Consider the following 15510-nt stretch of genomic DNA (forward strand, 5'->3'; position numbering starts at 1 on the left):
GTTGCCTTTTATCCCCAAAGGACCAACCAGTTCAAGCCAATTAAATACGATTGTGTACTGCCTTCTGTCAACGTCTCCTTCGATTTGGAAAAGGCCAAGTGGCACGAAGGAAAATGCCAAATAGCTTAAGACTTAAGCCATTGGATGAATGATTCCTGAAGGCAGCCATAAGTGTCGAATGACAGACGATGACGACATTTATGAGCTTTCACCAAGGATACTTTTCAATTGGCAGGGTAACGTCTCCGGGGATTTCCCCTTCCGCATCGCTTTTCCTGCCTTCAAAGCTGAATTTTCCCATTGCCTATTTTGCATACGAGTGGAAAGTTGGCGAAACTCGTGATTTTTTAGTTTAGGGGCGGAAAAAAAGTTGACAACTTTCAGAAGTTGTCTCTTTAGTTTCACCATTTGGAAAAAGTTCTAATTGGAGTTCGCTTTGCAAGTCACTATATCTGCCACATATCGTGTGCAACACTAGAATTTGATTATCCTGTTTTCATTTTAATAATCACTTATGTATCCGTCTCGTGTCATTGCCAAAGATCTAAAATGAGTTAATTACGTGTTGAATTGCACAAATTGGAAAATACAAATGTTATTCAAGGCAGAACTAAGAAATATTGCTTATAGTTTATGTGATGATCTCCGGGGGTTTCTCCGTCTAATATTTTCCACTTGGCGGGTGGCAAAAATGTTGAACTAAAAGCAAAACACAGATTTCTGAATGGCAAATTGTGCGAAGTTATTCATAAGAATTTCCTAAGAATTCCTTAAGTGAATTTCGACTATTGCTTGTTGTGTTACTCGATAGGTTCGTATTTTTGCGGGAACTCTTTGGCATTATTTTTTTAATATTCTTTCACTACGTTTTTTGCTGAAATATTTCATATATTTTTTGGCAACAGCAAAACAATTTGTTTACAGCACGCGGCGCACTGTGTTTTTGACATATTTATGCCGTTGGCCAGGCACTTGTGCTCGCCCCTCTCCCCCACCGCCTCTTTTTTTTCGGGTTTGCCACGCCTCCTCTGCCTCTGCCTCTGCCTGGCACTGGCCAAGTTTTCAACGCCGCCTCTGGCTAAAAACAAAAGCCGACAAAAGGCAAAATGCGAAATGTGGCGCTGATGAAGACGAGACGATGAAGAGCCAGAAAAGCGGCGAACGACCTGCGCCTGGCTTAAGACTTTCCACAATGGAAGTTTTCCCCACCCCACTGCTCGCTTTCCTTTTATTTCCGCTTTCCCGCCCGGGTTTTCACCCCGCTTTTGTTTTGCTGTTGTCTGTGGCACAGTTTGGCTTGTAATGCTAATGAAATCGGGCAGTTTGACTATTTAGAGGGCTTGGGTGCTTCACGTGGTAGTAATAAGCTCTAAAATTAGAGATTGTTCTCATAGCGATGCATCTCTGGTATTTTACTACTATCGCGTTTCTTTAGCACGCCATAAATGCAAGATAATCTCTGATTTCATTCTCGCAGCTCATCTGCAGTATTTCTTAGATAATCTGCGCAACTTTATGACTTTAAAAGGGTATTAAAACTTGGCTTGATCGCAGATAAATTTCTTGTTTCTTTCGAAAATTCAACAAACAATCTGAAGTTGTACCCTTCTCTTTCTGTGCGAGTCGCCCGTCTCTTTCGCGACTTCTGTTTTGATAGGACCTTGCGTGTCTGGCGAGCATTTCGTGAGACTTAAGTGGGCCGGCACCCAAAAACAAAAACCAAAAAAGGCCTTATAAGCCCATATATATTTGTATATATTCGTACACATTGAGGCAAAGTGGGCGCTGGGGGAATCCGAAAAGTAGGTACGATATATTTATTGTCGGCGTCAGTTTGCGATGCTTTTTGCGGGGGCGGCATTCGCGGTTTCTCTGTTTGAGGTGCTTTGTTTTGGGGTTTGCCTTCCCTGCTTTCGCCTGTGCAAAATCGAATTTATTGTTTTAATGCCATTTTCTGTCGCTGTCGAGCGCAAAAATTGGCAATTTGTTTAGAAATTAGCGCACTGCCTCCTTTAGCATGTAAAATGAAAATCAATTTCCTTTCAGCGCAAGAGGATCGAAGCACCCAGATGAGCGGACTGCCAGGAGCGGGATCTGGTGGAGTGGCTGGTGGTGCCACCCACATCTTTCGCTCGCTGTCGTCGGAGAGCCAGAAGCGGGAGTGGTCCAAGCGCCTCTCCCTCCGGGGAATGCGGCATGGAGGGGCAGCCGGAGGTCCTGGAGGATCTGGCACTTCGAGCCTGGCCAGCAGCAAGGAGGTGAGCTAATTGACCCCAGCACTCACTCACAAAATCATTGCGTAATAGTTCTCTGGGGAAAAGGGAAGACCTTTGCCAACGCACTTAGGAAATTGGTGTAATCTACTTAAGATTGTGAATTCATCTGATTGAATTATAATTTAAAAGGTTGTCATTTTGCAAATTCGTTATATAATTTCAAGTATAAATGGCAAAGATAGTTTAAACTGTCTGTTGCTTCAACCAAATTTTATAATTATTATTATTTGAATACCTCTTCTTATCTCTTTAATAGCCTTCAGTTTGAACGTTAATATTTGCTGACTGAACATTGAGGTTTAAATATTTTTCTGCTATATGCTGTTACTTTGCAAGGCCACTCTCTACATTACATTCTCCTTTCATCGGTGTACTGACCATTTTACATATTTCCTCGCAGGAGAGCAAACACAGAAAGTTCTTCAGCCGCTCGGCCTCGTTGCGTCAGGCGGGGAGCGGAGGAGGAGGAGGCGGCGGCGGAGTAGGAGGAAGTGGCAGCCACCAGGCGTCCATGGAGCTGCATGTGCCCGGCCAGGAGGGAAGGGGCGGCGGTGGAGGAGCCTCCTCCGGAGCGGGCTCGCCGCAGACCCAGACGCAGCCGTCGACGCCCAAGAAGTCCAACTGGGAGGTGATCGAACATTTCAATACGAGTGCCAAGGGAGGCAAGGCCGTGGTTAGCAGTAGTTTGATTGCGGTGAGTTCGAGGGGGTTCTGGAATCAATTAATTTGCCCGCCTAATGGACACAACGTCGCTGGCAGGCTACATCGCCAGCTTCCCTCCATCTTCCTTTCACCTGTTGTGGGACATAAATATTTAATTCGATTGTGCCGCAAATAAGCTGGTCCGAGCTGAATTTGAATACAATTTCATCGAGGGCTCAGTTTGCTAATGGACATTGAGAAGGGACGAACACGAACCAGTCGCGCCCTGGGAAATTCATTTAAAGTCAAACAATCTGGCACAAGCAAAACGACTGCGTGTCACAACATTTTGCTTTAACTAAATTTATTGTTTCATCGCAATCGATGCCGAAACTTTGCTCGGGGGAGCTGCCCTGCGGCTAATTGAAACCAGTTTAATTTTTTCCATCACTCGTTTGTTTTAATTACATTTTGTGTTTCATTAATTTCAGCTACCCTGGGGTTTAAGTGTCTTTATAATAGAATTTAATGTCGGTTTTATAGTCAAACAAAATGTATAAAATCAAATTTACTTGGCAGATCTTGTATTTGGTGTTGCTTGGAAGCATTAATCAATCCACTTCCTTTTGTTACTATTGAATATAATGAGTGCATATCCTTCATCCTTAGCTATTTTGTAAGGCATTCAATTGTTATTTTATGAAAACTTAGCTTTTATGCAATGAGTAGTAAGTTTATTTTATTATGTATGGCTTACAATGTTTATTTTCTAATAGAAGCGAAGTCAATGTATCTTTATAGTTTTAGATTCCTTGCTCCACACAAACCTGTTGTAAGGCCAACTAACAAGCCACGCCTGGGAACTCACCCACACACTTGCAGGCAGACACCCACACAGCCACACACTTGCATGGCTAAGCTGACATGCACAGGGGGCCACTTAACAGCTGCACACGCCTGCGCGCGTGTGTGTGTGTGTGTGTGTATTTTTATTTGCCTTCGCTGTCAAGAGTCAATTGACAAAGTTTAGCAAATTGAAAAGGCAAAAAAAAAGAGAGAGTAGCTACAAAAAAGCATTTCTGGCATTCAAATGGGCGGCAATTTGCTTAAAAACGCCGCGGGGATCCAAACACACTTGCCGCAGTGTGCGTTCGGCTGTGCTGGTGTGCGTGCGTGTGAGAGTGTGCATGAGTGGGCAAAACGTTTAGTTCAATTGTTTGCGGACCACACAAAAAATCATAGCATACTTTCAGAGGCCAAATGAATTTTTAATGCAGAGAAAGGAATGCGAACATACCTACTGATTGTTTATTATTATTAAGCACTTATATTTAAATGGAAGCAACAATGCCTGCTTTTATGATTTTATATGTAATTTATAAACAACATTCCTTCAAATCGAACTACTAGTGGGAATAAAAAAATTGGAATAACTTTTTCCATGTGTACTATTATTTGTTAAATTTCTTTCTATCACAAATACTTGCAATTACTATATTTTTGTTTAATTTATACAAGAATTTGCATTTTATTTACATTTAATTGAAAAGCCTAAATGAGATTCCATACCTGTCAGCTATAATAATTCCATTATTCTCATTCTGTGCCCCAAGGCTGGAATCACGCGCTGCAACATTGACGAATCCATGGACTCCACCAACTCCAGCTCCACCTGCCACAGCCCCATGATCTACCAACGTGACGAGACGCAGCTGTTGCAGCCAGGTAAGATGAATGGCTCGTATGGCTGCGAAGGGGGAAATCTTGGGTAATAGGAAGGCGTTTACCTCTCGTAACAGGAGCCACTGAGGGTCAATAAAAATACCAGCATGCACACATGCTCCCCTTTTGTAGGGGGAAAAGCACCACACATTTTTTCCCCTGGCCACAGCGCTCAAAATGTCACAAGTTGATTGTCATTGTCATATTGAATTTGACGAGGCTATTTCGTAGTCTCGTCTCTTTTTCACTCTCGTTTCTCGTCTCACGTTTCCTCGTCATTGGCATTTCACTCACATATCGCCTTTTTCCCCCTTCAAGGTTGCCTTGGATGCGAAGCATCTATATCACTAGCCTCCATCCGCCCACCGCCCAGATTTATTTTAGTTTGTATTTCCTGCGAAAGAAACCAAGCCAGCCTTTGGTTTTCCTTGGCTTCCATAGAAATCTGTATGTGGCTGGCTGCGTACAAATCTATGGAAATTTACATAGTCACGTTTGGCATTTATTTATTGATGCATATAAAAACATACTCCTAGATCCCATTCATGCCTTTCCCGCCTTGTTGTGGTTACGTTTTTTTGTTATTATTTTTTTTTACATTGTGGTCAGGAGACGGGACAGTTGAATGATTTTAATATGTCGATTTGGCTGATGTTCTCCATTTACAACAAAATATTTTATGGCATTGTGTGCTGCATTCGAAATCAAGGCTTCCATTCTCAGAAGGGAAAATGTCAGGAGCACCGACGCTGATGTGCCAGTCACACAATAGCTGGCAAATCGAAAATGTGTATAACATGTTAAGCGAATAAATTGTACTTGAATTGTCACAATAGCCCGAGGATTAGGTTTGTGGGGCGATTGGGTGTGGCTGTGGGTCCTTCTGTCTTCGTCGTTGGGTTTTGTCACCCAAAAAAATATATATAAAATATCATAACATACTTATACCCGTCAATCGTAGAGTAAAAGTGTATAAGCTATAAGTTATATTTATTCCTAATCCTTATCTTATTCTCTATCGTTAATGAAGTAGTATCGTAATGAAGTTACGAATGCTTTAATGCATATATTGGTAAATAGCACATTTCCAGAAATATTTAAAGAAAATCTCTAAAGAAAAGTATGCATAAAAAACAATATGTAAATAATTTCACACTATTTTGAATGTTAATATGTAGGCCGCAAATCACAGTTAATTATCCGAGTAAAGAGCTTATAATTTAACTGGTCAGGCTAAGAAAGCGAATTTATTCATGATTTTAATTAGTATTTTATTTGTGTTTGTTTTATTTACAAAGAGTCTTTTTAATATGCTCATAAAAGAAGCATTATTAGTGTTGAAGTTTATTAGATGGCTTTTCAATTAGTCTGTCAGTTTAAATGTCTAAAATGCATTTATTTTATTACGTTTTTATTTACATACACACAAAACCAGTTCGTTGAACAATAATGTGGCATTTGCTGCCCCATTCAGACGGACTATTCACAATCAAAACTCTCTGGCGAATACAAAACTATCCAATTTCATGCTGTGTCAGATTTATAACTACAATTTACATAATTTTAATCTCTTGCAATGCGTTTTCCCATTTGTAAGGTAACTCGAATGTGAAAATGCAACAGCTGTGATTGGACTTGCAAATTCAGCTTGCAATTTGCAGTCATTTTGTCGGGCTAATTGCAGCTACATTTCAGTTAAGCCTCAAGTTTGGTTAACTTTTTGGCTAGGCACTAATTAATTTGGCTTCTGTGAGTGGGGCATTGCCTTATAGGCCTTGGCAGGATATCCTTACCACAACAGAACACATGTACTCTGCTTTCAGGCGATGCCAGCAACTTGGAGGCCAACAATCCGATGTCGAGCGGCGGAGGAGGCGGAACTGCCAATGGTCCTGTGAGCCCCAGCATTTCGTTCTGGTTCCGTTTGAACCGCATCATCCTGCGCCTCTGCTCCACCCACCAGTTCAAGAATCTCCAGGTAAGCTACTTACGCTTCCAGCTTTCCGTGAAATCCTTTTGCAAACAAGTTCAAAGTTCTCCTCAACCGCCGTCGTTCTCGGGCAAACTTTTTTGTTCACTTTGCTTCTTGGCGTGCCCAACATTTCTTCTAGTAACAGCAGCAATTCATTTCCAAAAATTTATCCCTAAAGACTCCAAATCTAAAGTATATATTTTGCATAGAGTATTCTGCACTTTGTGTTGTATTCCTCGTAATTTTGTTACAAGAAATGAACTTATAGATACACTTTTTAAGATAAATGTTTGGCACTTTCTGAAAGCCCATTCTCTAAGTGCGTTCATTTCCCTTTTGCAATCAGGTGGAAATGCTGTATCAGCGGTATTTTCTGCGTATGAATCAGAGCAACACGACGCACATTTTGGCCCTGCTTTTGGCCCTCATTCTGGCCCTGTCCTGCACGCAATTGGTCTTCACCACGCTGCAGCTGCGACGCAGCACCGCGCTGCTGCTGGAAATCAGCGAAATCGGACTGGACGCAAATGCGACCGTGGGCAACTTGACGACCGCCACAGTGAAGCCTCCACCCCCGTTGGCATCATCGGATCAAATGGCCCGGCTCAGCTCCATCCCGCTCCTGGCTCTCGCTTCCAATGGCAGCTGGGCGGGCGACGCGGCGGGAGGCGGTCAACTGAAATCCGCCCATAGCCGCAACTTCGACGATTTTGAAGCGGACCATAATGGGCAGCTGGGGGGAGGGGGGCTGGTGTGGCGCCGCCAGAAGCGCAAACATTATCGACGCCTCCACAAGCACCGATACAAACACAAGTCCCACCAACAGCACCGCACCAGGTATGCCAACTACTGATAGTAGCTAATTTTCTCAAAAAAATAGATATATAATCTTATAGGCTTATTTTGTTATAATTTACATTCCTATCTATGAGATCATACAATATAAATTTCTTTAATTTATTGACTTTTCAATCAGAAACAAGTACATTAAAACTAATATAATATATATTTAAAATATTATTTAGAAGAACATTTCTCTTTTTTATTTAGCACTAATTTTAATGCTCGTCTAGTAATTTATATACAGCATCCTTGCTGTAGCTATAAATCACCAATCTTATCACCATCACAGGTAAAATTCGAGAGTGTAATATAGATGAAAGTGAATAAGAGGCAAGTTTTGACAGGTCACCGGGTCGACAAGGTGCTTTTCCCGAAAGGCGGTTCCATTTTTGCACAGCTCGCATTTGAGGTTTTACTCCGGGTGGTCTCCTGAAATTCAACGAAACAACTTTGGGCTGTCCGAAAAGAGCTGAGCCCATAAAAGTGTGTCCAAAGTAGGCTCAAATTGAATTTAAAGCGGGCTGGAGGACCGAACCAAGTTAAGCTCCACGAAAAGTAATTTTAGCCGAGGGAGAAGCCACAATTCATCGAAGGAAATCCATGACGAGGCTTTAATCGAGGGCGAAAAATTGAGCTAAAGTTTAATTTAAAGGCATATTGGAATATAATTGCAGGAAGATCTAGACAACATCAGACATAAGAAATTCATGAACTATTATAAAATCAAAATAGTGGAGGGAAATCATTACAAATTCATGACAATGCCTTACTTGAAATCCCAAGTTTATTGTTGAAGTTGAATATAAAAACACTTTGATGGGCAATCATTTTAATTGTTCAGCAAGCTTTTTAATTCCAAACGTATTTCTGTATAAAAGTGCAATTTCGTAATTTGAAGTTTTGTGAGGTACCCAGCATAGATAAATAAATAAACAATACAAATTAAGATAAGACAGGAACCCTAAGCTCAATTCTCAATAAAAATAAACCTTATCTATAGACTTTACAACTTAATACTTTACCAACTAAAATAGCACGAAGCTCGAGAGAATTTAGGTCTTTAAAATAAAGTTATACTTGAAATTGAAACGAAAAATGGAAACGATTAATGCTACCAGAAAAAAAAACGAATTTCTGTGCTCAACAAGTTGTTAGAAAAAAAACACAAATTTCCATTTGATATTCTTGAGCACCTATTGCCATTTGTTTTCCCACAAATATTTGTCAACAAAATCATATCCATACAGTATTGCGGCAGCCATAAGATATCAGCGGATAAAGAAATAACTCTTGCAAGAACACACAAGACAATTCCCAAATCAATAGCTTGTGTGCTAACTGACTGCTCGAATTCATTTTGCCTGCCTTCCATTTACATTTAGATTTATTTTGCCACAAATATTTATGCTGGCCATAAATGCCGGCATTTGGCAAGACGGATAGTTAGTTGGCCAAACATAAAGCAGACAGTTTCATCAAGTGTTTCATGCGAGTGAAATGAAATTTTGGACCTTATTGCAGATACAGGATGCGGGAGAAGAGGAGCCTGCAGGACATTGGGCTGGTCAAGGGTGAAGGGATCCGGCCCCAGCTGATTGTTGACACTGCCCCCAATGATGCCGATGTGTACACAGTTGCTCCCGATGATGATGTTGATGACGTTGATGAGGGGCGAAGTGCTGGCAGTAAACACATTACGTATACGCCGCGTGTCCGCGACTACAATCAAATTTCACAAGCGGAACGTGATGAAGTGTTAAACACATCGTCAAACGCCGGAGCTGCACCCGATAATTCAGACCCACCCCTGGGCTACGGCCACCTCGTCTCCCTGATCCTGATGCAAGTGGACGAGTCCGTGCTGGTCTTCCTCATTGTCATGCTAATCTGCGGGATTGTCTACGCCTGTGAGTTGACTTGCACCGCGTGACTTCTGACTTCGGCCGCTAATCCCTTTGTGTTTGCCTACAGTCCTGCTGTGCATCCTCTCCAAGCCGGCCATGAACGAGATCTTCCTGGTGCTCGTGTCCTACGTCATTCTGGGCACCTTCCTGGCCATCGAGGTGGCCGTCAGCTATGCCATGCAACCCAGGTTGGTATACGAGTTCCATTGCTAACATGCCCACTTCGAAACATGACCCCTAAAATCTTTGGTTAGTTGAGCACATTATTCTATAAAAGCAATCAATATCAATCTATCGAACTATTATAGGTTTGTTTTGAAATGGATGTTGATTTATATTCCATTTATGTACCTTAAAGTGCTATTTAAATTTGATTAGTTTCTTATTATTGTATCAATTATTGTATGTGTTTTTGGTTTTCCCATTGCTTAGCATATGTTTTTAGTTCCTTGAATAGTATAGAAGTCTATTCCCAAGTATTATTTGTCAGCAGAGACCCATTAATTTTTCTCAGTGCACGGCAGCTGTTGCTGGCTCGGCAAAATTAATCATTCACGGCTCGCTAATTGCGAGAACTGGGAATCATGCTGAGCAAACAACCGCACCTGTGCTCCAGAGTCCTAATCGCTCTTCTCGTGTCCGATTTCCTCCGGCAGCAAATCCTTCAACGGCAGCGCCTGCTGCATCGTGCTCATCTACATGACCTACACGATGCTGCCCCTCCGTCTCCGGGAGGCTCTGATCGGAGGAATCCTCCTGAGCGTCGTCCATCTGTACACCTGCCTGAGGCTCACCGCGATGCAGGATGAGGCGGTCCAATTCGTCCACTGGGGCGAGGTGAGTGCCAGTGCGAGTGGGAGTGGGAGTGGGAGGACACATGTGCTCTTCGAGTTGCTGAATTGCTGGGTGCTCGAATGATATAACATTTAATTGCTAGCTAATTACTTAATGTGTGGGATATAAGAAAATTGGCTAGATTGAGGCGGTGGATTGGGATATTGGATTATAACATTTATTTCGAATGTAAAGAGACTTGTTTGTTCTCTTATATTTAATACATTTTTAATAAGTTATATGTATTTTGATTTAATGCAATAGGTAATGGATATTTTACTACGCTTCTAGTTTGAAAGAAAACATTGCTCTGGTGTGTCACACAACTTAATGCGATTTCATTGTTTATGTATCAAATGGAGCATGTAGCCATCTATCAACAGGTTTGGCACTTTCACTGAGCCGCAAATGCAAATTTATTTAGCGAATAATAAAATTGAAATACTGCGCAATAAAGGGGCGAGTGGGGAGGACATCTAGCTTTAATTGGCTAGAGCGGGAAAATCAGGGAGGAAAACAGCAGCTAAGAGTGGCACGTGTCCAAGGGCCTGGGAGTAAACATGAACGGAATGAAATTAAATTGGCGCTAAATTGAATGAAATCGAGAATGTGGAGGCTGCTCCACCTCCACCACCAGCCGCCTAAGTGTTGTTTTCCCCGTATTTATGGCTTGTAATGTCATTAATGCTCCAATCTCCGCCCGCAGTTCCTCTGCACTTTGGTGGCCCTCCTCCTGGCCAACCTCACCGGCGTCTACACCCACTGGCCCAAGGAGAAGGCCCAGCGAAAGGCGTTCATCGAGACGCGGCAGTGCATCGAGGCCAGGCTGAGGACTCAGCGCGAGAATCAACAGCAGGTGAGTGGTACTCAAAAGGAGGAAATCTATTCAGGTTATTGGAAGTAGTATTTCAATTTATTATACACGTAGACCATGTTTCCTTATTTTCATTGTATTTATTATCTGGTACTTTAAGCTTAATTCTTAAAAATATGCTAGCCCCACTTCACGCCATTCATGTTGAGTTGGCTAACTGGGGAAGCACAGGAGCTGTCGACAAAGTGAAATCTGCAGGTGTTTTATTGGCATGTGGGTGTGGAACATGAAAGACCAAGCCGAAAGGTGAAATAATGAACTCTGGGCAAATTTCGCACGAATTGTTTGCATCAAACGGAATGCTGACTGGGTAGCAGCAGCGGGGCACAGATCCATCCCATCCCATGCTCTTCGCAATAACCCACTGCTCCTTCACATTTCGGTGGTCTTTTATCTTGAGCATAACAACGAAATGGTGCTCCATGTAGAGAGGTGCCCCAGTGTGGAGATGCCTTTTGATGGCGCCTTCCAGGACTAAAAATAAGAACAGAGCAGTCGAAAATGAAAAGCTCGAAACATTTAAGAGCTCTGCTCTTTACTGAACACTTTTATGAATTCTCCAAATATCCTTTCTTGTTAAATATTATTCAAATAGTTTAAATGCACGTCATTTTTGAAGAGTATGCAAGTTGATTTATGCATGCCGATCTCGAACGAGAGTTCATTTGAAATGGGATTTCGAAATGGTGAGATATATGAGGTATTAAAACATATCCATTTGTTGCAGGAACGCTTGTTGCTGTCGGTGCTGCCGCGTCATGTGGCCATGGAGATGAAGGACGACATTGCGGGCCAGCCACGTGACACACAGTTCCATAAGATATACATCCAGCGGCACGAGAACGTCAGGTGAGTGGACCTGAAGGGGAAGTGAGTGTGTGGCGTGGGCGAATATATTTGCATGCAAAGTCAATAAATTGTTTGGCTGAGAGTCTCTGAATGTCTGAGCGTGTAACGCGAGCAATGAATTTGTATGCAAAGCCAAAAAGGAGCTAAAGCCAAGTGCACAGCGCCACGCACACATATGCAAAGCACACACACACACACACACACACACACAAACGACACACGCATTCAGCAGTCAAGCGAGCATAATAAAGCATACTTTGAGGCGCACCTGTTTGAGTCAGAAATGTCCTTTGTCTGTCGCCTTTTCTCCGCTTCCCTTTAGAGTGGGTTGCTGGGATTTCTGTTCGAAGTCGTCAGGGGGAAAATGCGAAAAACTGCTGGGGAAATAGGAGAAGATACCTAGAACGTATTCAGGTTGTAATTTTTTCAAGGAATATGACTAGAAATGCATAGTTCATAAATTTAAAACTGTTATTTGTCGATGTGCGTAAAATCATATTTACATTGGTCAGAAATCCCTGGGTTTTTGAATATTTTATATAAACTTTTGTGTAACTAAAACATCGTTATGCTGGCAATAACAACGAAATAACTTTAACAACAAGTTATTCCCTGCAAAATAAAGAGCATTACTCTTCCAACTTTCGCCTCGGGCTGCCATTGTTACTTTTCCTCTTGTTTACCCTCCCAAGCTTTTCCCAGTCCATTTTGTATTAAATTACGCGCTGAGCCGACTAAGCCCTTCTCAGTTACGAGTCGTAAAATCAGCAAAATAAAGAAACAGAACAAGTGGCTGTGCTAACGTGGCTCTGTCAACACATGGCCATGTTGCATAGGCCAAGAGTAACGTGAAAGGGATTTAACATTGTTAGATTTCGGGGAATAAATAACCGACACATAATTCAGTCTTAAATAAAGGGGAAAAAATGTTCCTGAAGGCGGAAGTTAACCGAGATAAAATAGACAGGGGGAAAATATATGCAAATCTCCTTAAAGGAGTTGAGACTTCTATGGAAATCTTACCAGCATTATTAAAGAAAATATTTAATGAAACAGAAAGTTGGTTCTTAGGTAGATATTTCAGGTAAAAGTAACGAATTTCGGTTTCTGCTCAAAGAAAAATTGTTTCTATTGGGACGGTTTTAAAGTAACTTGATTTAAATATGTTTTAAGTGGGAAAGACCAGTCTGCTTTCAAATGCAATATTTTAACTTTATTTTGGGATTTCCTTTTAAATAAGGAAAGAAAAGTAAGTCCCACAACCAAAAAACCTCTGGTTGTGGCTAAAAATTCTGCTCAGCTATGCTTCTAAAATCAAAAACTATCCGTGTGGCATTTTGCTTTTCTTGGTATAGCCATTAGAGAACTCACAATTCCTTTTTTCCTCTTGCAGCATCCTTTTTGCGGACATCTGCGGTTTCACCAGCCTCTCGGATCAGTGCACCGCCGAGGAACTGGTGCGTCTGCTGAACGAGCTCTTTGCCCGGTGAGTATTCGGATTCGGATTCGGATGCGTAGTGGATGCGATGTTGCATGTGCCAGCTGAATGGACCACTGGGACGGCCAGAATTTGTGGTCATAATTAATGGCAAACAATTCGTGCACTTGCCAAAAGAAGGGGATACTCATGGGCTTTAAGAACTTAAAAAAATTATATTAAAATATTAGTAACATTACACTACATTTCTGACCGACTACTTAGACTTCTGATATTATGAAACATATAACCAAGTACTCAAACACGAAAAACAAACTAGCAAACGGGTGGCAAGGATCTAAAAGGGTTTTACCACGAACGAATCTAAAGTAAACCCATCCAATTCTAACATTTTTCTTAGTGCACGTCCATCTGTCTGAGTCCTTTTCTTATTCATGAAATCGAAACCCAGACAGAGCCTGCGGCTGTATTAATTGCTCCAAGTGAACGAGGGAAAACTGACCTTGGGGCAAACAAATAAACCTGCTGACCTCTTTGTAACCGAGTTTAGGCACTAGTAACAAGCTGCTTTTATGGGAGAGGAACAGATAAAATTTAAGAATTTGGGAAAGGGGGTTATATTCGGTTATTCTCGTCGACCTCTTAAGAATATTAGTTTTCAGCAGAATTTTTGATGACTGTGGTTGCAAAAGTAAGTTGTGGGTCTCTTTGGGGGAAATGTGATCAAATTATTCAGCGCTAATTAATTTACAGTTGTTGATACCTCGAAACAAAAGCTTGGCTATTAAGTGGATAAGATACTCGTTTGGGCCCTTTACTTTTCATTTCTTTTCTTTTGTGTCCGGATAAACTGAGATGAGATGATGGTTGTTGCTCATTGTGTATAGACTTACAGCTCCTGTGGCGATTTTCCTGTCCATTTTCCAACTTCTGCGTTTTCACTTCTCCACTTCCATTGCAGCTTTGATCGATTGGCTGCGGAGCATCATTGTCTGCGCATTAAGCTGCTGGGCGATTGCTACTACTGCGTCTCCGGACTCCCGGAACCCCGTCCGGATCACGCCCATTGTGCCGTGGAAATGGGACTCGATATGATTGACGCCATCGCGTGAGTATCCGTGTCAGCAAACAGAAACACAAATGCAACTGCTGCTCTGCGTCTTTGTTGTGGCTGCTAGGGGAAATCGAGAAAGGAGTTTCCTTCCTCTGTTGGACATTGTCACTTTACCATACTGCCATAAATATAATTTGTTGCTTCCAATGCCTATGTAAAGTCTACGTATATACATAATAAAACAAAGCATTTTGGCGTTCTGTTCCCTTTTCATTTGCAGCCTGGTTCGCGAGGTGATGGCCGTCAATGTGAACATGCGAGTGGGCATCCATACGGGCCGGGTGCACTGCGGCGTTTTGGGCCTGGTCAAGTGGCAGTTCGACGTTTGGTCCAATGACGTCACGCTGGCCAACCACATGGAGAGTGGCGGGATTCCCGGGTGAGTGCTATTTAATCTTCTAGCTGAGATTAATCGATCCTGCGTCTGTGTCCTCTGTCATCTGTTCACACTTCAAAAGTGTCCATTGTCTTGGGCGTTTTGTGGTCGAGGCATGGGAAATCCCCTTCGATTCAATTCATTTTGCTGCCTTTCCCACGGTGAATTCAATTTCATTCTGCCGGCAAATCCAATTCAATCCATTGAAAATCCCGTTTCGTTCGTTTCGGCCAGTTGGAGCAACTTCCGGCGACAGCTGTGAATAATGGCTAGTGAAAGAGGGAATATCCAACTTTCCCGAAAACTCTGGCCAATAAAAGCAGTGTGGCACAATTAAGGCCAACTTGTTGTGACCGACCAGAAGTTGTATTGTGTGAAGCACCGCCCATAAAGACACTCGAAAGTCCACAAGTGTCGCCGCTCTGCGGTTGTCCTTCGTCCTTTTGAGTCCTTCGACCATCGGCTCGAGGGTGCGCCTCTCCATTGTGGTCCTAATCGTTGTAATTGCCCTACACAGTATTTTGCATGCGACTTGTGGTTAACTGAAGGCGTCAAGTTATTGGTAACTTACGAGTGCTTGCCGACCCCCCCTTGCAGCACCCATCCCCTCTCTCAGATAGCCCGCCCAATCGATTATGGCCCACCGAGTGGAAGCCACACCCACGC

At 42.4% G+C, this 15510-nt stretch overlaps 1 protein-coding gene across 4 annotated transcripts in view; it reads left to right on the forward strand.

Moving 5' to 3' along the window:
* LOC120450227 (adenylate cyclase type 6) overlaps window positions 1-15510 on the forward strand; it is a 38352-nt gene that overhangs the window by 11038 nt on the left and 11804 nt on the right. For all 4 annotated transcript variants that reach the window (XM_044006141.1, XM_044006142.1, XM_044006143.1 and 1 more), the window contains 13 exons: window positions 2047-2258; window positions 2677-2970; window positions 4532-4643; window positions 6464-6618; window positions 6959-7449; window positions 8977-9362; window positions 9427-9547; window positions 10016-10196; window positions 10900-11049; window positions 11795-11916; window positions 13310-13402; window positions 14316-14462; window positions 14689-14847. In XM_044006141.1, the coding sequence (XP_043862076.1) occupies window positions 2070-2258; window positions 2677-2970; window positions 4532-4643; window positions 6464-6618; window positions 6959-7449; window positions 8977-9362; window positions 9427-9547; window positions 10016-10196; window positions 10900-11049; window positions 11795-11916; window positions 13310-13402; window positions 14316-14462; window positions 14689-14847 (2600 nt within the window). In that variant the 5' untranslated portion in view covers window positions 2047-2069. The remainder of the gene's footprint in view (window positions 1-2046; window positions 2259-2676; window positions 2971-4531; window positions 4644-6463; window positions 6619-6958; window positions 7450-8976; window positions 9363-9426; window positions 9548-10015; window positions 10197-10899; window positions 11050-11794; window positions 11917-13309; window positions 13403-14315; window positions 14463-14688; window positions 14848-15510) is intronic.

This window comes from Drosophila santomea, chromosome 3L, assembly GCF_016746245.2.
Source record: "Drosophila santomea strain STO CAGO 1482 chromosome 3L, Prin_Dsan_1.1, whole genome shotgun sequence".
In the NCBI taxonomy this organism is placed as follows: domain Eukaryota; kingdom Metazoa; phylum Arthropoda; class Insecta; order Diptera; family Drosophilidae; genus Drosophila; species Drosophila santomea.